General features: G+C 44.3%; 1 protein-coding gene across 1 annotated transcript in view; it reads left to right on the top strand.

Annotated features, from left to right (window-relative positions):
• Positions 1-25,238, top strand: part of amph (amphiphysin) — a 279,279-nt gene that overhangs the window by 61,305 nt on the left and 192,736 nt on the right. Inside the window, exons 2-4 of the mRNA XM_072266836.1 lie at positions 13,553-13,633; positions 21,439-21,493; positions 24,386-24,480. Of these exons, the coding sequence (XP_072122937.1) occupies positions 13,553-13,633; positions 21,439-21,493; positions 24,386-24,480 (231 nt within the window). The remainder of the gene's footprint in view (positions 1-13,552; positions 13,634-21,438; positions 21,494-24,385; positions 24,481-25,238) is intronic.

Below are 25,238 nucleotides of genomic sequence, written 5' to 3'. Positions count from 1 at the left end.
GCATATAATAGAGCAAAAATTAATTGGGAAGTTTGATGATTGGGAAGCTTTTATAAAAACAATAGGAGGCAACTGAAAAGTCACCAAGAAGGTAAAGATGGAATACAAGAGTAAGCTAGCCAAAAGTTTCTTCAGGTACATAAAGTGTATAAGAGAGGCAAGAGTGGATATCAGACTACTGGAAAGTGATGCTGGAGTTGGAGTAATATGGGACAAGGAAATGGTGGGCAAATTGAATAAGGACTATGTGTCAATCTTCACTGTCGAAAACACTCGTAGTATGGTGGATGTTCCAGGTGTCAGGGGCATGAAATATGTGAAGTTACCATTATTAGAGAGAAGGTTCTTGGGAAACAGAAAGGTAGATAAATCACCTGGGCCAAATAGTATCCGCCCCAGATTTCTGAAAGAGGTGGCTGAAGGGAATATGGAGGCTTTAGTAATGATCTTTCAAGAATGACTAGGTCCTGGAATGGTTCCGGAAGACAGGAAAATTGCAAATTTCAGTCTACACTTCAAGAAGGGAGAGAGGCAGAAGAAAGGGATCAATGGGCCAGTTAGTCTGACCTCTGTATATGGAAAAATTTAAGGTGGGGGGTTATATGGGAGGCAGGGTTTGAGGGTCAGCACAACATTGTGGGCTGAAGGGCCTGTACTGTGTTGTATTATTCTATGATATGTAGTAGTTGGGAGGGTGTTAAAGTTGATTGTTAAGGATGAGGTCTCAGGATACTTGGAGGCACACGATAAAATAGGCTGTAGTCAGCATGGCATACTCAAGGGAAAATCTTGCCTAAAATATCTGTTGGAGTTCTTTGAAGAAATACTGTACTTAGATTTTCAGAAGGCCTTTGACAAGGCCACGCGAGAGGCTGCTTGGTTGGCTGGCTACGATGACTGGTGTTCCACAGGCATCTACGTTGGGACCAATTCTTTTTATGTTATATGTCAATGATTTGGATGATGGGATTGATGGCTTTGTTGTGAAGTTTGCAGATAATATGAATATAGGTGGAGGGGCAGGTAGTTTTGAGGGAGTAGAGAGGCTACAGAAGGACTTAGACAGATTAGAAGAATTGCCAAAGAAGAGGCAGATGGGATACAGTGTTGGGAAGTGTATGGCCATGCACTTTGTTAAAAGAAATGAGAGGGTTGTCTATTTTCTAAATGGAACGAACAGTCAATGTTTTGTGCAGAGGTGCTCATCAGCACCTCTGCTCTCTTCCTTTCCTGTCCTGATCAAGATTCTTGAAACAAAATGTCAACTGTTTATTCCTCTCATAGAAGCTGCCTGACGTGCTGAGTTCCACCAGCATTTTGTATGTGTTGCATCAGATTTATTATCACTGAGATATGATATGAAAAAATAGCAGTACAGTGCAAGACTCAAAATCCACCAATTATGAAAGTTATAAGTAGTGCAAAATGGAATAACGAGGAAGTGTTCTTGGACCGTTCAGAAATCTGATATTGGAGGGAAGAAGCTGGTCCTAAAACATAGAATAGTACAGCACAGTACAGGCCCTTCAGCCCACAATGTTGTGCTGACCCTTAAACCCTGCCTCCCATATAACCCCCCCCCCACCTTAAATTCCTCCATATACCTGTCTAGTAGTCTCTTAAATTTCACTAGTGTGTCTGCCTCCACCACTGACTCAGGCAGTGCATTCCACACACCAACCACTCTCTGAGTAAAAAACCTTCCTCTAATATCCCCTTTGAACTTCCCACCCCTTACCTTAAAGCCATGTCCGCTTGTATTGAGCAGTGGTGCCCTGGGGAAGATGTGCTGGCTATCCACTCTATCTATTCCTCTTATTATCTTGTACACCTCTATCATGTCTCCTCTCATCCTCTTTCTCTCCAAAGAGTAAAGCCCTAGCTCCCTTAATCTCTGATTATAATGCATACTCTCTAAACCAGGCAGCATCCTGGTAAATCTCCTCTGTACACTTTCCAATGCTTCCACATCCTTCCTATAGTGAGGTGACCAGAACTGGACACAATACTCCAAGTGTGGTCTAACCAGAGTTTTATAGAGCTGCATCATTACCTCGTGACTCTTAAACTCTATCCCTCGACTTATGAAAGCTAACACCCCTTAAGCTTTCTTAACTACCCTATCCACCTGTGAGGCAACTTTCAGGGATCTGTGGACCTGTACCCCCACATCCCTCTGCTCCTCCACACTACCAAGTATCCTGCCATTTACTTTGCCTTGGAGTTTGTCCTTCCAAAGTGTACCACCTCACACTTCTCCGGGTTGAACCACATCTGCCACAAACGTTGAGTGTGTGTCTCCAGGGTCCTGTAATAAAAAGAAATGATAAAAAAAACAAAATAATAATAATAAATAAATAAACTATAAATATCGATAATATGAGTTGAAAAGCATAAACACAAAAGATTCTGCAGATGCTGGAAATCCAAAGCAATGGACACAAAATGCTGGAGGAACTCAGCAGGTCAGGCAGTGTGTACGGAGGGGAATTAAGCAGTCAACGTTTCGTCCTGATGAAGGATCGTGGATCAAAATGTTGACATTTTAATGGTGGCATGAATGAGAAACCAACTGCAGAAATGGAAACTAGATGAGACCAGGTTGGTCTGGAGAGGAAGTGTCTCTGTTTAAAATGGAACACCAGCATGGCAGTTAGTGGAATGCTATTACAGTACTAACGATCAGGGTTCAATTCCCATCACTGCCTGTAGGGAGTTTGTACGTTCTCAGCATGACTCTGACAATTTCCTCCGGGTGCTCCGGTTTCCCCCCACATTCCAAAGACATACGGTTTAGGATCAGTAAACGTGCAACGCGGGCATCCTATGTTGGCACCCGAAGCACGAGGACACTTGTGGGCTGTCCCAACACACCCTCAGACTGAGCTGGCCATTGACGTAAAATAATGCATTTCACTGTTTGCTTTGATGCCCCTGTGACATATAAAGCTAATCTAACTTGAGAATGTCAGTGAGAGGGCTGATGTTCTTTTTAATTACCAAAAAGTGATGAACAATACACACAAAATGTCGGAGGAATTCAGCAGGTCGGGCAGCATCTGTGGAGTGGAATAAACAGTCGATGTTTTGGGCTGAGACCCCTTCAGGACTGGAAAGGAAAGTGAGTGGGAGGGAGATGCCAGAATAAGAGGGTGGGGGCAGGGGAAGGAGAGCAAGCTAGAAGGTGATAGGTGGAGCCAGGTGGGTGGGGGAGGGTGATGAGGAAGGAAGTGGAAATGACAAAGGGCTGGAGAGGGACGAATCTGATAGGACAGGAGAGTGCACCATGGGAGAAAGGGAAGGAGGAAGGACACAAGAGGGAGGTTATAGGGAGGTGAGGAGAAGAGAACAGGTAAAGGGGGAAGGCAGAGTGGGGTGGGGAATAGAATTGGAGGGGATGGGGAGGAGAAATTGTTGTCATCATGCTGAAGGTTACCTACACAGAATATGAAGTGTTGCTTCTCCAAAACAATGCAATTGGTTTTTGATGGGATTTAAACTTAGTGGAATGAATATTAACATCAAGACATTCCCTGCTGGGTGAGAAACTGCTTTCATGAAATATAATGGAAGTTTAATAGGTTCACACTTCTGCCTAATTATAAACTAACTTCTCATTTTCACACCTCCAAACTACTGTAGTGAGCACTGTTTCTAGAAGGTCAATGTTAAACCAACCCTTTGGGGAATTAGAAGTTTCTGGAAGGAGAGAACATGTTGTGATCAGGTCAGGATAGGTCACAGCAGGTTGAAGGATTATTGCTGAATGTAGTCAGGAGGAAGAGAGAGAACATCTTTCCTAGCAATGGGAGAGTCTGATGCATGGGGCTTCAGCACCAGGATATCACAACCCCTTATTTTGATACAGCTTACACCACAGGAGCAGTTTTAGGCCATTCAGACCATCGTGCCTGCTACACCATTCGATTAATGCCTGACTTAGACCATAAGACATAGCAGAATTAGGCCATTTGGCCCATTGAGTCTGATCCACCATTTAATCATGGCTGATCCTTTTCTTTCGCGCTCCTCAGCCCCACTCCCTGGCCTTCTCCCCGCAAACCTTGAAGCCGTGTCCAATCAAGAACCTATTAATCTCCGACTTAAATACAGAAAGCAACCTGGCCTGCACAGCTGCCTCTGGTAATAAATTCCACAAATTCACCACCCTCTGGCTAAAGAAATTCTTCTGCATCTCTGTTTTAAATGGATGCCCCTCTATCCTGTAGCTGTGCCCTCTTGTCCTAGACTCCCCCACCATGGGAAACATCCTTTCCAGATCTACTGTGTCTAGGCCTTTCAACATTTGAAAGAGTTCAATGAGCTTCCCCCTCATTCTTCTAAATTCCAGCAAGTACAGACCCAGAGCCATCAAATGTTCCTCGTATGATAACTATTTCATTTCTGGAATCACCCTTGTGAACCTCCTCTCAACCCTCTCCAATGCCAGCACATCTTTTTTTAGTTAAGGAGGCCAAAACTATTCACAATACTCAAGGTGAGGCTTCACCAGTGCCTTATAAAGCCTCAGCATCACATCCCTGCTCTTGCATTCAAGAAATCTTGAAATGAATGCTAGCATTGTTTTTGCCTTCCTCACCACTGATACAACCTGCAAGTTAACCTTTAGGATGTTCTTCACAAGGATTTCCAAGTCCCTTTGAATCTCAGATTTTTGGATTTTCTCCCCATTTAGAAAATAATCTGTGCATTTATTTCCTCTACCAAAGTGCATGACCATGCATTTTCCAACACTATATTTCATTTGCCACTTTCTTGCCCATTCTCCTCATCTGTCTAAGTCCTTCTGCAACCTTCCTGTTTCCTCAACACCTCCTGCCTCTCCTCCAATCTTTGTATCATTTGCAAACTTGGAAGTAAAGCCATCTACTCCATCATCTAAATCATTGATATACAGCATAAAAAGAAATGGTCCCAAAACTGAACCCAGCAGAACATCACTAGTCACTGGCAGCCAACCAGAAAAGGATCCTTTCATTCCCACTCACTGCCTCCTACTAATCAGCCAATGCGCTAACCATGTTAGTAACTTATCTGTAATACCACGGGCTTTTAACTTGCTAAGCAGTCTCACTTGTGCCACCTTGTCAAAAGGCCTTCTGTAATTCTACTGCATCCTTTTTATCTCCTCAAATAATTCCAACAGGTTCACCAGGCAAAATTTTCCCTTAAGGAAACCATGCTGACATTTTCCTATTCTGTCCTGTGTCACCAAGTACTCCATAACCTCATCCTTAACAATTGACTCTAACATCTTCTAAACCACTGAGGTCAGGCTATCTGGTCGATAATTTCCTTTCTGCTGCCTTTCTCCTTTCTTAAAGAATGGAGTGACATTTGCAATTTTCCAGTCCTCTGGAACCATGCCAGAGTCCAATGATTTTTGAAAGATCATTACAAATGCCTCCACAATCTCTACCACTACCACTTTCAAAATCCTAGGGTGTAGTTCATCTGGTCTGGGTGACGCATGCACCTTTAGGTCTTTCAGCTTTTTGAGCACCTTCCCCTTGTAACTGCACTCACTTCACTTCCCTTACAACCTTCAACACTTGGCACACTGCTAGTGTCTTCCACAGTGAAGACTGATGCAAATACTCATTTAGTTCATCTGCCATCTCTTTGTCCTCCGTTATTATTTCTCCAGCCTCATTTTCTAGTGGTCCTATATCCACTCTCATCTCTCTTTTATTTTTTTACGTACATGAAAAGGTTTTTCTATCCACTTTGACCTACCGTCACTCACTAGGTATATTAATTAGTAGTGCAAAAAGAGAAAAAGAAAAGAAAAAAGTAGTAAGGTAATGTTCATGGATTCAATGTTCATTTACAATCCAATTGCGTTGGGGAGGAATCTGTTCATAAAACGTTGAGTGTGTGTCTTTAGGCCGCTGTACCCTATCTATGAAGGTAACAATGAGAAGAGGGCCTGTCCTGGGTGAGGGGCATCCTTAATGATGGAAGATGCCTTTTTGAGGCATCGCCTTTTGAAGACAAATAAGAGAAAATCTGCAGATGCTGGAAATCTAAGCAACAGATGTGTTGCCTTTTGAAGGCACTGCTTGACATAATGAGTTGCTCCAGGTTTGCAGCATCCACAGAATCTCTTGTGTCTAAAATAAATCTTACTCTGATTCTGAAAGAATATTGTGATGGAGTGCACTCGCTCACTCTTTGTGACAGGATTATAGATCAGTGGACAGCTTCCTCAGATTCACATTCAGGTGTATTTATCACAAGTACTTGGAAACAGTGAAAAACACCATTTGAGTTAACAACCAACACGCCCATGGAGGTGTTGGGAGCAGCTTGAAAGTGTGGCCACACGTTCCAGTGGTGACGTGCTCAGCAGAACAACACAGAAAATACCAAGCAACAGCACTGAAACAATCCCAGTCCCTCCCACCACCCACGCAGATAATCAATCCTCGAAAATCAGGAGACAGTCTTTGGCTCCAGCCTCCAGCAGGCCCAAGGATTCGCAGACACTGGGCCTTTGACTTCCCTAGCGACTTTGTTAAGGTCACATACTCAGGGCATTGATCATTGGGCCTCACTGCTGGACTTCCGATTGACCTTTGACCCAGGACTCATCATTGATGATGAAAGAGAACCCTGGACTCTTTTTGCACTGTTAATTAACCTATAAAGTGTATACTGTGTTACAAGAATCGCCCCTTGTAATAATGATCAGTGAAGCACAGAGAATCTGTACTTACCGACAAGTAACTTCTATTATTTCTACTAAAAAGCACATGGGTTCACTCTTATCTACCTGTGTGCTCCCTACGAGAACCTCTGCCCTGACACTCCATGAACAGTCAATGAAGAGAGAAGATAATACCTGGGAAAGGAGTCCACGCTGCCCAGGCATTCCTCGTGGTCCCGATCTCCACATGTCCGTGGGGTTCTCCTTATCCACGATGGTTGGTCTCTGGCTGCTGGAGAGTTATCACCCCGGCATATTTGGAGTTCCTGAGTTTTATACTGTTCCTCATCAATTGAACTGTTGGATCTCCATCCCATTGGCTCAAGGTCACCTGACCTACCTGGGTCACCTTCTTACTGGTCATTGTACAGGGCTACACCAATATTGTTCCATGGCTCTGCTCACCCCAGCCTTGTGTATTTGTGCCTTTACACTCTGACTGGTCCAAACCAGTTAAATAAGACAACCCAGCCAGAGTCTAACGAGGCTACATATTACTTCTTTGGTAGGTCTGGTATTTTACATAACAAGTAGCTACTCCTCTGAGAATGGTCTCAGGTTTATTGCTCCAATTAGATTGTCCCAGAGTCAAGAATCAATTCAGAGTCCACGCCCTTTTACGTAACGAATGGCTACTTGTTTGAGAATGGTCTCAGGTTCAGCAGATCAGTATCTGAAGCTTCCTGTGTCCACATTCAGTTGCTCTGATTAGATTATCCAAGAGCAAAAGTCAGTTTAGAGTCCACAAAAAAGGGGGAACAAAGACAACTGGCTTGTCTGCTTCCTCTGTCTAATGCCAAGGAGCCTCGCCATTAACTGTGGGGTCCGTAGACCCAAGTTGGGAACCCCTGCTCTAGCCTGTCCTCTCTTTCCCCCACATCCCTGCCATTAAACGTTAACCTGACCCCAAACTCACCTCCTTGTCCCCAAAACCATCCATATGAAAGGCTTGGAGACAGTGGAAAGGGAGAGGAGGTTCCTCTAGTGGGAGAGTCTAGGACCAGAGGGCATGGTGTTAGAGTAGAGGGACGTCCATTTAAATCAGATGAGGAGGAATTTCTTTAGCCAGAGAGTGGTGACTCTGTAGAATTCGAGCCTGTCCACCTAAACCGAGAGCGAGGTTGGATCGGTATAAGCGTCGGGCCAATTTGGAAACGTCAGGTACAGGCCGGAACATGGTGGCAGGGTGCAGGCCCAGAGTGTATCGATGCAGCAGGGCCCAGTTCCTAGAGCAAGGAACAAATTGGTGGCTGGACGATTTAAACCGCCAGGTCAGGTTTCAGGACCTGAGGCGAGGGTCAGGCTGGTTCTGCTCGCTCTTCGGTGACGTTTGCTCTGCTGTTCATGCCCTGAGGCCAAGGCTGTGGGCCTGCCCTGGCTGCTCTGGGCTTCGTGTCTTCGAGTTCCAAAATGTTTTTCTCTGCTGTGTGATGAACTGAGGCTGAGGCTGTTGACCTGCCCTGGCTGCTCCGGGCTTCGTGTCTTCGAGTTCCACTATGTTTTTCTCTGCTGTTTGACGAACTGAGGCTGAGGCTGTGGCTGTAGGCCTGCTCCAGCTGCTCCAGGCTTCATCTCGAGCGAAGGGAGTTTTTCACTACTCGGGGTAAAAGAGAGGTGAGACTGCGCAGGCATGTGATGTCAGCCAGTACAGAGTGAAAAGTTTAAAAAAGGCAACCAATCTTCAACAGTTTTTGATTCGGAGCAAGAAGGCTGTGAGTGAACGACTGAATTTTTTGGAGCGAAGGGTGTTTTTTACTACTTGAGGTAAGAGAGAGGCGAGACTGCGCAGGCACGTGACATCAGCCAGTACAGCGCAGAATTTTTAAAAAGAAGACCGCCATATCCAGTAGGCAGCATTCAGAGTGGGCAGCGGAGTGAGAGGCGGCAGAATGATAGGGCTTTGGCTCAATAGGTTTAGGCAGTAACAGGAAGAGGCAAGGTAGGTTTACCTGTGTTAATTGCGGAAAGGAAGTAGTATGAGTATGAGGCCAGTTTTCTGTGCTCGGTATTAGATGTGGGAGGTCCTGGGGTCTCCTAGCCTCCCGGATGGCCATATCTGCACCAGGTGTGTCGAGCTGCAGCTCCTTAGGGACCGTGTTAGGGAACTGGAGATGCAGCTCGATGACCTTCGCTTGGTCAGGGAGAGCAAGGAGGTGATAGACAGGAGTTATAGGCAGGTGGTCACACCAGGGCCATGGGAGACAGACAAGTGGGTCACAGTCAGGAGGGGGAAGGGGAACAGTCAGGTACTAGAGAGTACCCCCGTGGCTGTACCCCTTGACAATAAGTACTCCTGTTTGAGTACTGTTGAGGGGGGAGACAGCCTACCTGGGGGAAGCAACAGTGGCCGTGCCTCTGACACAGAGTCTGGCCCTGTGGCTCACAAGGGTAGGAAAAGGAAGAGGATGGCAGCAGTGATAGGAGACTCTATAGTTAGGGGGTCAGACAGGGGATTCTGTGGACACAGGAAACTCGGATGGTAGTTTGCCTCCCAGGTGCCAGGGTCCAGGATGTTTCAGATTGTGTCCAAGATATCCTGTAGTGGGAAAGAGAACAGCCAGAGGTCATGGTACATATTGATACTAATGATATAGGTAGGAAAAGGGAAGAGGTCTTGAAAATAGATTACAGGGAGTTAGTTGGGGGGTGGGGGATGGAACTGGACTCTCACGGTGGTGTCTGAAAAGAGGATGCTGTCTAAGTTGCATGCCATCTTGGACAATGTCTCCCATCCACTACATAATGTACTGGGTGGACACAGGAGGACATTCAGCCAGAGACTCATTCCGCCGAGATGCAACACAGAGCGCCATAGGAAGTCATTCCTGCCTGTGGCCATCAAACTTTACAACTCCTCCCTTGAAGGGTCAGACACCCTGAGCCAACAGGCTGATCCTAGACTTATTTCATAATTTACTGGCATAATTTACATATTGCTATTTAACTATTTATGGTTTTATTACTATTTGTTATTTATGGTGCAACTGTAACGAAAACCAATTTCCCCCAGGATCAATAAAGTATGACTACTACTACTATGAAAGAAGTTGAGAAACAGGACCACAAAGGTAGTAATCTCAGGATTACTGCCTGTGCCACACGACAGTGAGAATAGGAATAGAATGAGGTGAAGGATAAATGCGTGGCTAAGGGATTGGAGCAGGGAGAAGGGATTCAGATTTCTGGATCATTCGGATCTCTTTTGGGGCAGGGGTGACCTGTACAAAAAGGATGGGTTGCACTTGAATCCCAGGGGGACCAATATCCTGGCGGGGAGGTTTGCTAAGGCAGCTGGGGAGAGTTTAAACTAGAATTGTGGGAACTGAACTGAAGAGACTGGGGAAGAGGAGGTTGGCTCACAAACAGAGAAAGCTTGTAGACAGTGAGAAAGGGAGGATAGGCAGGTGATAGAGAAGGGACGCGCTCAGGTTGAAGGTTTGAGATGTGTCTATTTTAATGCAAGGAGCATTGTGAATGAAGTGAATGAGCTTAGAGCGTGGATCAGTACTTGGAGCTATGATGTTGTGGCCATTACAGAGACTTGGATGGCTCAGGGACAGGAACGGTTACTTCAAGTGCCGGGTTTTAGATGTTTCAGAAAGGACAGGGAGGGAGGCAAAGAAGGTGGGGGCATGGCACTGTTGATCAGAGAGAGTGTCACGGCTGCAGAAAAGGTGGTGTCATGGAAGGATTGTCTACGGAGTCTCTGTGGGTGGAGGTTAGGAACAAGAAGGGGTCAATAACTTTGCTGGGTGTTTTTTATACACCACCCAATAGCAACAGGGATAGGGAAACAGATCCTGGAAATGTGTAATTATAACAGAGTTGTTGTGATGGGAGATTTTAATTTCCCAGATATCGATTGGCATCTCCCTAGAGCAAGGGGTTTAGATGGGGTGGAGTTTGTTAGGTGTGTTCAGGAAGGTTTCTTGACACAATATGTAGATAAGCCTACAAGAGGAGAGTCTGTACTTGATTTGGTATTGGGAAATGAACCTGGTCAGGTGTCAGATCTCTCAGTGGGAGAGCATTTTGGAGATAGTGATCATAATTCTATCTCCTTTACAATAGCATTGGAGAGAGATAGGAACAGACAAGTTAGAAAAGCGTTTAATTGGAGTAAGGGGAATTATGAGGCTATCAGGTAGAAAATTGGAGGCATAAATTGGAAACAGATGTCCTCAGGGAAAAGTACAGAAGAAATCTGCAAATGTTCAGGGGATATTTGTGTGGAGTTCTACATAGGTGTATTCCAATGAGACGGGGAAATTATGGTAGGGTACAGGAACCGTGGTGCACAAAGGCTCTAATAAATCTAGTCAAGAAGAAAAGAAAAGCTTACCAAAGGTTCAGACAGCTAGGAAATGTTGGAGATCTAGAAGATTATAAGGCTAATAGGAAGGAGCTTAAGAGGAATTTAGGAGAGCTAGAAGGGGCCATGAGAAGGCCTTGGTGGGCAGGATTAAGGAAAATCCTAAGGCATTCTACAGGTATGTGAAGAGCAAGAGGATAAGACGTGAAAAAATAGGACTTATCAAGTGTGACAGTGAGAAAGTATGTATGGAACTGGAGGAAATAGCAAAGGTACTTAATGAATACTTTATTTCAGTATTCACTATGGAAAAGGATCTTGGTGATTGTAGTGATGACTTGCAGCAGACTGAAAAGCTTGAGCATGTAGATATTAAGAAAGAGGATGTGCTGGAGCTTTTGGAAAGCATCAAGTTGGATAAGTCACAGAGACCGGACGAGATGTACCCCAGGCTACTGTGGGAGGTGAGGAAGGAGACTGCTGAGCCTCTGGAGATGATCTTTGCCTCATCAATGGGGACAGGAGGATTGAAGGGTTGCGGATGTTGTTCCTTTATTCAAGAAAGGGAGTAGAGATAGCCCAGGAAATTATAGACTAGTGAGTCTTAACTCAGTGATTGGTAAGTAGTTGGAGAAGATTCTGAGAGGCAGGATTTATGAACATTTGGAGAGGTATAATATGATTAGGAATAGTCAGCATGGCTTTGTTAAGGGCAGGTCGTGCCTTACGAGCCTGATTGAATTTTCTGAGGATGTAACTAAACACATTAATGACGGTAGAGCAGTAGGTGTAGTGTATATGGATTTCAGCAAGGCATTTGATAAGGTACCCCATGCTAGGCTTATTGAGAAAGTAAGGAGGCATGGGATCCAAGGGGACATTGCTTTGTGGATCCAGAACTGGCTTGCCCACAGAAGGCAAAGAGTGGTTGTAGATGGGTCATATTCGGCATGGAGGTCAGTGACTAGTGGTGTGCCTCGGGCATCTGTTCTGGGACCCCTACTCTTCGTGATTTTTATAAATGACCTGGATGAGGAAGTGGAGGGATGGGTTTGTAAATGTGCTGATGACACAAAGGTTGGGGGTGTTGAGGATAGTGTGGAGGGCTATCAGAGGTTACAGCAGGACACTGATAGGATGCAAAACTGGGCTGAGAAGTGGCAGATGGCGTTCAACCCAGATAAGTGTGAAGTGGTTCATTTTGGTAGGTCAATTATGATGGCAGAATATAGCATTAATGGTAAGACTCTTGGCCTTGTGGAGGATCAGAGGGATCTTGGGGTCCGAGTCCATACGACACTCAAAGCAGCTGCGCAGGTTGACTCTGTGGTTAAGAAGGCGTACGGTGTATTGCCCTTCATCAATCATGGAATTGAATTTAGGAGCCGAGAGGTAATGTTGCAGCTATATAGGACCCTGGTCAGACCCCACTTGGAGTACTGTGCACATTTCTGGTCACCTCACTACAGGAAGGATGTGGAAGCCATAGAAAGGGTGCAGAGGAGATTTACAAGGATGTTGCCTGTATTGGGGAGCATGTCTTATGAGAATAGGTTGAGTGAACTTGGCCTTTTCTCCTTGGAGTGACGGAGGATGAGGGGTGACCTGATAGAGGTGTACAAGATAACGAGAGGCATTCATTGTGTGGATAGTCGGAGGCTTTTTCCCAGGGCTGAAATGGTTGCCACAAGAGGAGACAGGTTTAAGGTGCTGGGGAGTAGGTACAGAGGAGATGTCAGGGGTAAGTTTTTTACACAGAGTGGTGAGTGCGTGGAATGGGCTGCCGGCAATGGTGGTGGAGGTGGATATGATAGGGTCTTTTAATAGAACTTTGGATAGGTACATGGAACTTAGTAAAATAGAGGGCTATGGGTAAGCCGAGTAATTTTTAAGGTTGGGACATGTTCGGCACAACTTTGTGGGCCAAAGGGCCTGTATTGTGCTGTAGATTTTCTCTGTTTCTATCTTTCATGTCTGCGGGCTCCACAATGTTGTGCTCTGCTGTGTGACGAACTGAGGCTGAGGCTGTGGGCCTGCCCCGGTCGCTCTGGGCTTCAGGTCTGCGGGCTCACTTTTGTTCTTGCATGGTCTTTGCTTGCTTTTATTGACTGCACGATTTGTGCTCCTTTGCTCTCTCTGTGCATTGGGTGTCTATTGGTCTTTTTGTAATGGGCTCTTTCAAGTTTCTTGTTTTGTGGCTGCCTGTAAAGAGACAAATCTCAAGACTATATAATTTATACATACTTTGTTAAACATGTACTTTGAACTTACATTTGTGGCACTTAAGAAACTCTTAGTCACAGGGATGGTGGAACAATGGAGGGTTATGTAGGAGGTTGATCTTAGAGTAGGTTAAGATGTTCACAACACCATGAATCAAAGGGGCTGGACTGTACTGTACTGTTCTATAACAAAATATTCAAGCATCACTTTCAGTGAATTCTTAGCTCCAACATTTTCGGGAATGCCCTGATGTGAACTGACCTGAGAAGTGTTTCCTTAATTCATAGGTGCTGCAGAAGCTCGGCAAAGCAGATGAAACAAGAGATGAGCAGTTTGAAGGATTTGTACAAAACTTCAAAAAGCAGGAGGTAAGTAAAGATCTTGCTTTCATAGTGAACTCCTTCCACCACTTGGATTCACTAAATCACTTTGCAATGCAAGAACCATCTTTCAAGTGAAATTAGGCCCTCATGCAGTACTAAGCACATTCCTACAATTAAGTGATTGGTCTGTAAGTCACACAGTCAGAGAGTTACACAACATGGGAATAGGCCCTTTGTCCCAACCCATCTATGCTGACACAGAAGGCCATCTAAGCTAGTCCCATTTATCTGCACTTGGCCCATATCCCTCTAAACTAGACGTTCCCAACCTGGGATCCACCAACCCCTCGGTTAATTGTAGGGGTCCATGGCATAAAAAAGTTGGGAAACCCTGCACTAATCCTTTCCTATCCGTGTAGTTGTCCAAGTGTCTTTTAAAAGTTGTTATTGCATCTACCGCAACCATTTTATTGAGATACAGTATGGAGTAGTCCCTTCTGGTCCTTCGAGCTGCACCAACCCACAATCCCCTGATTTAATCGTAACCAAATCACAGGACAACCTACAATTCCATATGAACTAGTACTTGCCCATCTTTTGATTGTGGGAGTAGACTAGTGCACCCCAAGGAAACCCAAATGGTCGCAGGGAGAACGTCCAAACTCCTTACAGACAGTGGCGGATCATTCCATATGCCGACCACAGTACGTTTCTGAGGTTCCTATTACATCATTCCCCTCTCCCTGTAAATCAAGTCGTTGACTCACATCCCTAGAAAAGGACTGTGTGTATTTTTATTATTAATCATCTGTTACGCCACTGGTGCTCAGGGCAACAGTGAAGATCCTCCATCTTGGCCTGTCCTTGGCCACTTAGAAAGAACCTTCACTGCTGTTTCCAGCATAAGTTTTTGATCAGTCGGGGTTGTTACTCCTGAGCTGAAACCCTAGACTTGGAGGACTAGTAGTCCCCTCTTAGTCTGGCTTCTACCCTTTGACCTATTTGCCATGGGTGACCCTACCCAGAGCCAAAGCATGAAGCCCTGACTCCAGCCAACATAGCCTCTGGGTCAGTGAGACACGCAAACCTCCAAACCCAACAACAAGGCTGTGGTCCTCTTGCAGGCATTAACACTCCTAATTTTATATGTCTCTGTATGGTTACCTTTCAGTATTCTACACACTCCAAGGAATAAAATCCTAACCAAATCCCTAAAATCCTGACAACATAAATCTCCTCTACACTCATTGTATCTTTCCCATAGCAGAGTAACAAAAACTGAACAGAATATTCCAAATCCATCCTCACCAACATCTCGTACAACTACAGCATAGCATCCCAATGTCTTTACTCCAGTGGCATTCACTACCTGGGCGCCATGGTAACATAGCGGTTAGTGCTACACTTTTACAACTCAGAGCGTTCCGGTGCTGTTCTATAGACAATAGACTATAGACAATAGGTGAAGGAGTAGGCCATTTGGCCCTTCGAGCCAGCACCGCCATTCACCGTGATCATGGCTGATCATTCACTATCAGTATCCAGTTCCTGCCTTATCCCCATAACCTTTGTTTCCACTATCTTTAAAAGTTCTATCCATCTCTTTTTTGAAAGCATCCAGAGACTTGGCCTCCACAGCCTTCTGGTGCAGAGCATTCCATATATCCACCACTCTCTGGGTGAAAAGGTTTTTCCTCAGCTCCGTTCTAAATGGCCGACCCCTAATTCTTAAACTGTAGCCTCTGCTTCTGGACTCACCCATCAGCGGGAACATGCTTCCTGCCTGCAGCGTGTCCAATCCCTTAATAATCTTATATGTTTCAATAAGATCCCCTCTCAGTCTTCTAAATTCCAGAGCATATAAGCCCAGTTGCTCCAATCTTTCGATATATGACAGTCCCGCCATCCCGGGAATTAACCTTGTGAACCTACGCTGCACTCCCTCAATAGTAAGAATGTCCTTCCTCAAATTTGGAGACCAAAACTGCACACAGTACTCCAGGTGTGGTCTCACCAGGGCCCTGTACAGCTGCAGAAGGACCTCTTTGCTCTTATACTCAATTCCCCTTGTTATGAAGGCCAGCATGCCATTAGCTTTCTTCATTGCCTGCTGTACTTGCATGCTTGCTTTCAGTGACTGATGTACAAGAACACCCAGATCTCATTGTGCTTCCCCTTTTCCTAACTTGACTCCATTTAGATAATAATCTGCCTTCCTGTTCTTACCACCAAAGTGGATAACCTCACATTTATCCACATTAAACTGCGTCTGCCATGCATCTGCCCACTCACCCAGCCTGTCCAAGTCACCCTGCATTCTCATAACATCCTCCTCACATTTCACACTGCCTCCCAGCTTTGTGTCATCGGCAAATTTGCTAATGTTATTTTTAATTCCCTCATCTAAATCATTAATATGTATTGTAAACAGCTGCGGTCCCAGCACTGAACCCTGCGGTACCCCACTGGTCACCTCCTGCCATTCCGAAAGGGACCCGTTAATCGCTACTCTTTATTTTCTGTCAGCCAGCCAATTTCCAATCCATGTCAGTACTCTGCCCCCAATACCATGTGCCCTAATTTTGCCCACTAATCTCCTATGTGGGACTTTATCAAAGGCTTTCTGAAAGTCCAGGTACACTACATCCACTGGCTCTCCCTTGTCCATTTTCACAGTTACATCCTCAAAAAATTCCAGAAGATTAGTCAAGCACGATTTTCCCTTCGTAAATCCAAGCTGACTCGGACCAATCCTGTTACTACTATCCAGATGTGTCGTGATTTCATCTTTTATAATTGACTCCAGCATCTTTCCCACCACTGACTTCAGGCTAATCAGTCTATAGAGAGTCTGTAAACGTTCTGTAAAGAGTCTCTGTATGTCATAGAGTCATAGAAAAGTACAGCACAGAAACAGGCCCTTCAGCCCATCTAATCCGTGCTGAACCATTTGAACCACACCCATCGATTTGCACGGGGACCATAACCCTCCATGCCCCTACCATCCATATACCCATCCAAACTTCTCTTAAACATTGAAATCAAGCTCGCATGCACCATTTGCTCTGGAATCTCATTCCACACTCTCACCCACCCCCTGAATGAAGAATATTTCCCCCGTGTTCCCCTTAAACTTTTCACCTTTCACCCTTAACCCATGACCTCTACTTGTAGCCCCACCCAACCTCAGTGGAAAAAGCCTGCTTGCATTCACCCTATCTCTACACCTCATAATTTGGTGTACCTCTATCAAATCCCTCACTCTTCTACATTCTGAGGAATAAAGTCCTAGTGTATTCAATCTTTACTGATAACTTAGGTCCTCCAGACCTGTCAACATCCTTGTAAATTTAATCTCTACTGATAACTTCCTCCAGACCTATCAACATCCTTGTAAATTTTCTCCGTATGCTTTCAATGTTATTTACATTTTTCCTATAGGTAATTGACCAGATCTGCACACAATACTCCAATTTAGGCCTCACCAAAGCCTTATACAACTTCAACATAACGTTCCATCTTCTGGACAAAATACATTGAATTATGAAGGCTAATGTGCCAAAAGCTTTCTTTACAACCCTCTCTACCTGGAATTATGGACCTGTATTCCCAGATCCCCTTGTCCTACAGCACTCCACAGTGCCCTACCGTTCACAGTGTAAGACCTTCGCTGGTTGGTGCTACCGACTCATCTTGGTTTCCTCCCCATGGAATGCATGGGTCTTCTCCAGGTGCTCCAGTCCACAGACGTACTGAGCAGGTTAATTGGTCATTGTAAATTGTCCCGTGATTAGGTTTGGGTTAATTGAGGCTGTGGGGTTGCTGGTGGTGTGGTTCGAAGGACTGCAAGGGCCTACTCCACGCTGTATTGCTAAAGAAATAGATGTATTTCTTAGGCATTAGTTGAAGGGAGATGTTTGCTCAAAAAGGAAGAGGGATGCACCAGCAATCAGTAAGATCGATGCTTTCACATCAATTTTGTTTCCTCACTGGCTTCCCGTATTTGCTGAATACTCTGCCAATGCCTCTCAGAAAGTTATTGTTATTGTGTACAGTTCTGGTCACCTACCTACAGGAAAGATATCAATAAGATTGAAAGAGTGCGGGGAAGATTTACGAGGATGAAAGATTGAAAGGTGACGGGAAAAGGTTGAATCGGTGTAGACATCATAAGACCATAAAACACAGGAGCAGAATTAGGTCATTTGGCCCATCGAGTCTGCTCTGCCATTCAATCATGGCTGATCTTTTTTTTTTAATCTCCTCCTTAACCCCAGTTCCCGGCCCTTTCCCCGTAAACTTTGATGCAATGTCCAATCAATAACCTATCAATCTCTGCCTTAAAGAGGCCCAAAACTGTTCACAATACTTAAAGTGAGGCCTCACCAGTGCCTTATAAAGCCTCAGCATCACATCCTTGCCCTTGTATTCTAGACCTCCTGAAATGAATGCTAACATGGCATTTGCCTTCCTCACCATCGACTCAACCTGCAAGTTAACCATTAAGGCTGTTCTGCACAAGGACTCCCAAGTCCCTCTGCATCTCAGATTCCTGGATTTTCTCCTCGTTTAGAAAATAGTCCACTCATTGATTTCTATTACCAAAGTGCATGACCATGCATTTTCCAACATTATATTTCATTTGCTACTTTCTCGCCCATTCTCCTAATCTGTCTAAGTTCTTCTGCATCCTACTTATTTCCTCAACATTACATGCCCTTCACCAATCTTCGCATTGTCTGCAAACTTGGCAACAAAGCCATCATCTGAATTATTTATATACAGCAATTAAAGAAGTGGTCCCAACACCAACCCCTGCGGAACACCACTAGTCACTGGCAGCCAACCAGAAAAGGATCCTTTTATTCCCACTCACTGCCTCCTACCAATCCGCCAATGCTCTAAACATGTTAGTAACTTTCCTGTAATACCATAGGCTCTTAACTTGGTAAGCAGCCTCATGTGTAGCACCTTGTTAAAGGCCTTTTGAATGTTCAAATATATAACATCCACTGCATCCCTTTTATCTATCCTACTTGTAATCTCCTCAAAGAATTCCAACAGGTTTGTCAAGCAAGATTTTCCCTGAAGGAAACCATGCTGACTTTGTACTACCTTGTCCTGTGTCACCAAGTACTCCATCACCTCATCCTTAACAATTGACTCTAACATCTTCCCAACCATTGAGGTCAGGCTAACTGGTCTATAATTTCCTTTCTGCTGCCTTCCTCCTCTCTTAAAGAGTGGAGTAACATTTGCAATTTTCCAGTCCTCTGGCACCATACCAGAGTCCAATGACTTTTGAAAGATCATTTCTAATGCCACCAGAATCTCTAACGCTACCTCTTTCAGAGCCCTAGGATGCAGTTCCTCTGGTCCGGGTGACTTATGTACCTTTAGGTCTTTCAATTTTTTGAGCACCTTCTCCCTTGTAATAGTAACTGCACTCAATTCTCTTCACACTCTACAACATCAGACATACTACTAGTGTCTTACACAGTGAAGACTTACACAAAATACTCATTAAGTTCATCAGCCATCTCCTTGCCCACTGTTATTATTTCTCCTACCTCATTTTCTAGCGATCCTATAGCCACTCTCATTTCTATTTTTAACATACCCTGAAAAAACTTTTACTATCCACTTTGATATTATTTGCTAGCTTGCTTTCATATTTCATCTTTTCCCTTCTAATTATATTGCTGTCCGTAGGCTTTTAAAAACTTCCCAATCCTCTATCTTCCCACTAATTTTTGCTTTGTTGTATGCCCTTTGTTTTGTTTTTACAATAGTTTTACTTCCCTTGTCAGCCACGGTTGTACTATTTTACCATTTGAGTATTTCTTCATTTTTGGAATACACATGTCCTGCACTTTCCTCATTTTTCCCATTGCTGCTCTGCTGTCATCTCTGCCAGCAGCCCCTTCCAATTTACTTTGGCCAACTCCTCTCTCAAACCACTGTAATTTCCTTTACTCCACTGAAAAACTGCTATGTCAGACTTTACTTTCTCCCTATCAAATTTCAAGTTGAACACAGTCATATTGTGATCTCTGGTTCCTAAAGGTTCTTTTACCTTAAGCTCTCTAATCGCCTCCAGTTCATTACATAACACCCAATCCAGTATAGCTGATCCCCTAGCAGGCTCAACGATAAACTGCTCTAAGAAGCTATCTCTTAGGCATTCAACAAATTCACTCTTTTGAGATCCATTTTCAATCGACCTGCATGTTAAAATCTCCCAAAACAACCATAACATTGCCCTCTTGACTCCCTTTTTCTATTTCTTGTTGTAACCTGTGGTCCACATCGCAGCCCACTGTTGGGAGGCCTGTATATAACTGTCATCAACGTCCTTTTACCCTTGTAGTTTCTTAACTCAACCCACAAGGATTCAACATCTTCCAATCCTATGTCACATCTTTCTATTGATTTGATGCCATTCTTCACCAGTAGAGCCACACCACCCCCTCTGCCTACCTTCCTATCCCTCCAATATAACATGTAACCTTGGACATTCAGCTCCCAACTACAACCATCCTTCAGCCACGATTCAGTGATGACCACAACATCCTACCTGGCAACCTGTAATATTGCAACAAGATCATCCACCTTATTTCTTATACTACACACATTTAGGTACACCTTGAGTACCGTATTTGCTATCCTTTCTGATTCTGCATTCCTAATGATTTAATACTCACCCTACACACATCAAATTTGCTGGTGACTGATGAAGGGTCTCGGCCCGAAACGTCGACTGTACCTCTTCCTAGAAATGCTGCTTGGCCTGCTGCGTTCACCAGCAAATTTGATGTGTGTTGCTTGAACTTCCAGCATCTGCAGAATTCCTCGTCATACGCACCCTGTTGGCTGCAACTAAGTCCCTACACCTGCCTGCCCTTCCTGACAGTCTGACTGCACGCCATCTTTACTTTTTTACCATCCGTCCTTTCCTGAGTCCATTCACTCCGGTTCTCACCCTCCTGCCAAATTAGTTTAAACCCTCCCCAACAGCTCTAACAAACCTGCCCATGAGAATATTGATCCCCCTCGGGTTCAGGTGCAACCCATCAGTTTTGAACAGGTCATACCTCCCCCAGAAGAGGTCCCAATGATCCAGAAACCTGAAGCCCTGCCCTCTGCACCAGCTTGTATTATTTATTTATTTTATTTCGAGATACAGCACAGTAACATAAGAACATAAGAAATAGGAGCAGGAGTAGCCATCTGGCCCATCGATCCTGCTCCGCTATTCAATAAGATCATGGCTGATCTGGCCATGGACTCATCTCCATCTACCTGCCTTTTCTCCAAAACCCTTAATTCCCCTACTATGCAAAAATCTATCCAACCTTGTCTTAAATTTATTTACTGACAGGTCCTTCCACCCAATGAGCACATGTCGTCCAATTACACCCATGTGACCAATTAACCTACTAACCTATATGTCTTTGGAATGAGGGAGGAATCCCACAGAGTCACGGGAGAATGTAGAAACTCCTTAGGGACAGTAGCAGGAATTGAACCTGGGTCACTGGCACTGTAATAGTGCCATGCTAACCATTACATTACGATTGTGCCTGGACTGTAGGAGAATGAGGGGAGATTTGATTGAGGTATGCAAAATTATGAGGGGTGTAAATAGGGTAAATGCACAGGCTTTTTCCACTGAGGTTGGGTGAAACTAGAACTAGAGGTCATGGGTTAAGGGTGAAAGGTGAAATGTTTAAGGGGAACCTGAGAGGGAATTTTTCCACTCAAACCCCATGTTTCAACAGCGAAGAGAGAATAATATTGTTGTATTATATATTTGTGGTTTTTAGATGTTGCTTTTACTTTTTTTCCAGGCTGAAGGCTGTCGATTACAGAGGGAACTACGTGGCTACCTAACTGCAGTGAAAGGTTATCATATCATTTGATATTCTCTCATTTTGATTTGTGTGATATACATGAAACATTAAGCATAGAACTTTACAGCACATTACAGGCTCTTTGGCCCACAATGTATGGTGACCTTTTAAACTACTCCAAGATCAGTCCAACCCTTTCCTGAAACAAATAAAAACTTTGAATAATTAGCTTTATTTGTCACACATACATCAAAACATATAGTGAAATGTGTCATTGGCATCAAATTAAATCAGCGAGGATTGTGCTGGTCAGCCTGCAAGTGGTGCCAGGCTTCTGGCACCGACATAGTATACCCACAACTTACTAGAATGGAATAGACCAGAACTTTATTGTCATTGCTTAAGACAATGAGGTTGTGGTGCTACTCCAGTCAATGCAAAACTGATATTTACAATGCAGGCAGAATTCCCATATTTACAAGCAACTAGTGACTTTGATAGCCCATAGTATTCAAAGGCTAGTGACTTTGGACCATGGGAGGCAACCAGAGCACTCTGAGAAAACCCATGTGGTCATGGGGAGAACGTACAAACTCCGTACAGGTTTTGGGGGCAGCTAAGGTTACTAACACTTTGTAGGAACTAAAGATGTTTTCAAGAAAACAAAAACTTAATGTCACCAGTTAGGACATTGATTTCCTCCTGATGAGAAATATCATGTTGTTTGTGAACCGTTCAGGTCAGTAAATTACCCCAAAACTGCATTATTAGACCCCTAAACTGTTTCTCTCCAACTACTCGTTCATTATGTACCATGTCATGACATAGGTGATCATGGCCTTTCCATGATCATGATTGTTCTTGGCAAATTTTGTTCTAATCTTCTTCAGGGCAATGTCTTCACAAGACAGGTGACTCCAGCCATTATCAATACTCTTCAGAGATTGCCTGCCTGTAGTCAGTGGTCACATAACTAGGACTTGTGATATGCACTGGGTCCTCTCACAACCATCCACCACTTGCTCCCGTGGCTTCATGTGACCCTGATCGGGAGCTAAAGAGGTGCTACACTTGCCCAGGCTGGTGCCTTACACCTCCTTTGGTAGAGATGCATCTCCACTCCAGTACCCTCTCTAACTATGGTGTATTGATATTCTCAAGGGCGAATAAATGATTATTTAGATCTGTTAACTGATTAATGTTTAGGACACTGAATATTCTTTTCTCAGAACAGATATAATTAATGAGAATGTCCTTTTCCTGTAATCAGCCCATCTGTTAAATTATAAGCAATTTATATGAGTCCTGTAAAGGGTCTCAGCCCAAACCATCAATTCTTTTGATAGATGCTGCCTGACCTTCTGAGTTCCTCCAGCATTTTGTGTATGTTGCTCTGAATTTCCAGCATTTGAAAAATCTCTCGTGTTTATAATTTATACAAATAGGTGGGACTGCCCAACAGGGGGATATTTTCTCTGTGTTACGTAACTTGCCCACCAGTGATAGTGTTGTTAAATCATCTTTAAAAAGACAGTAATTGGTGGATCAAAAGAAATACTTGGTCCATCCAACACAACTTCAAACATCCTGGTAGCTGAATGTGACGGAGTTATTGATTTTCCAAAGCAATGGAACCAGAAAATCTACATTGCTTCCTCAACACAACCTGCCCTCTACCTATCTTCACATCATCCACAAACATGACCTCAAAGCCATCAATTTCATCATCTAATCATTGACATATAGCATAAAAAGTGGTTCCAACACAGACCCCTGTAGAACACCCCTAGTCACCGGTAGCCAACCAGAAAAGGCTCCCTTTATTCCCACTCTTTTCCTCCTACTAGTAAGCCAATCTTCTGTCCATGCTAGTATCTTTCCAATAATATCATGGACTCTTATCTTGGTTAGCAGCCTCATGTGCAACAGCTTGTACAAGTAAACAAAATACATCAACTCTCCATCGCCTATCCTGTCTGTTATTTTTTCAAAGGATCCCAACAGATTTGTCAGGCAAGATTTCCCCTTAAGGAAACAGTGCTGACTTCGGCCTATTTTATCATGTGCCTCCCTTAATAATGTACGCCAGCATCTTCCCAACCACTGAAGTCAGGCTAACTGACCCCCATCACCCAGGCTCTACCCTCTTCTCATTGCTACCATCTTCTCATTGCTACCATCAGGGAGGAGGTACAGGAGTCTGAAGGCACACACTCAGTGATTCAGGAACAGCTTCTTCCCCTCTGCCATCCAATTCCTGAATGGACATTGAACCCATGAACACTACTTTTTTATGGTTTTGCACTAAATTATTTAATTTAACTTTTTAAAATATATATATATACTTCTTTTGGGTGGGCTGGATGGAGATCCGTCTCCACCAAAGGAGGTGTAAGGTGCTCCTTACCTCCGTTGGCCTGCAGGTCACCCTTGGGCAAGGTGTAGCACCTGCCTAGCACCTCCCCACCCCCCAAACAAAGTCACATGAAGCCATGGGAGCAGGTGGTGGGTGGTCGTATGAGCAGCCGGTGCAGATCACAAGTCCTGGTTATGTGGCCACTGACACCGGGCAGACAATCTCTGAAGGGTATTGATAATGGCTGGGGTCACCCGTCTTGTAAAGACTCTGCTCAGAAGAAGATGATGGCAAACCACTTATGTAGAAACGTCTACCAAGAACAATCATGGTCATGATTGCCCACATCATATGACACAGCACAGAATGAACGAACTTACTGTAATCTACAGGCTTTTTATTGCTATGTATTGCAATGTACTGCTGCCACTGAACAAAAAATTTCATCACATATGCCAGTGATATTAAACCTAATTCTATTCTGATTCCTTCTGTTTGTTAAACCCTGATTTTATTTTAACCATTTTCTGTGTTTTGTTTTAACTTCTGAACGCTGGGTAAATATGCTGAACTGCTTGTTTTCCACAGGAATGCAGGAAGCTTCTACAAAGCTGACAGAGTCACTGCATGATGTTTATGAGCCTGAGTGGTATGGTCGGGATGATATTAAAACCTTAGGCCAGGTAAGGCTAAGCCCAGATAGGATGAACCAGTGTCTCTCCATTGAAAGCAAGTTACTTTTGCTTCTCCGCATTGTCACGTATACGCGGAGGAAGAGCAACAATGGAGCAGTGTGATTATGTGTTTTTACTGAGTCACGTTAGCCACAGTACACACTGGACAACTTATAGTGCAGGAGCCGGCTGAGACGGGAGAGTGCACTCGAAAGCCCTCGCAAAAAAAGATTGCATTCCACCTGTAAGCCCGATCAATTCTCCGGGCAATCAATCAGCTGCACGCGCACTTGCCACATCCCCCTCGATTGATCTGATACGGTTCACCTCACAATGGGTTTTTATACACAACGTTGGCTAAGCATGGTTTGTGGTAAGGAATTTGATCAAATAACAGCTCTCGCTGAACACTCACTACCCAAGATGGCTTGAGACACTTTGACCTTTATTTCCTGGAACGTAGGAGAACCAGAGGAGACTTGACTGAATTATGAGGGGTAGAGATAGGGTAAGTGTGAACAGGCTTTTTCTGCTGAAGTTGGGTGAGGCTACTAGAGGTCATAGGTTATGGGTGAAAGGTGAAATGTTTCAGGGGAACATGAGGGGGAGATTCTTCACTCAGAGAGCGGTGAGGGTGTGGACCAAGCTGCCAGCGGTTCTATTGCAACATTTCAGAGAAATTTGGGGAAGTACATGGTGGGGGGGGGGGGTGGGGAAGGGGTGTGGAGGACTATGGTCCACGTGCAGGTTGATGGGACAAGGTATAA

The sequence above is a fragment of the Mobula birostris genome, chromosome 1 (genome assembly GCF_030028105.1).
Source record: "Mobula birostris isolate sMobBir1 chromosome 1, sMobBir1.hap1, whole genome shotgun sequence".
In the NCBI taxonomy this organism is placed as follows: Eukaryota; Metazoa; Chordata; class Chondrichthyes; order Myliobatiformes; family Myliobatidae; genus Mobula; species Mobula birostris.
Note: the sequence above shows the minus strand (reverse complement) of the source record. Positions and strands in the feature narration are given on the sequence as shown.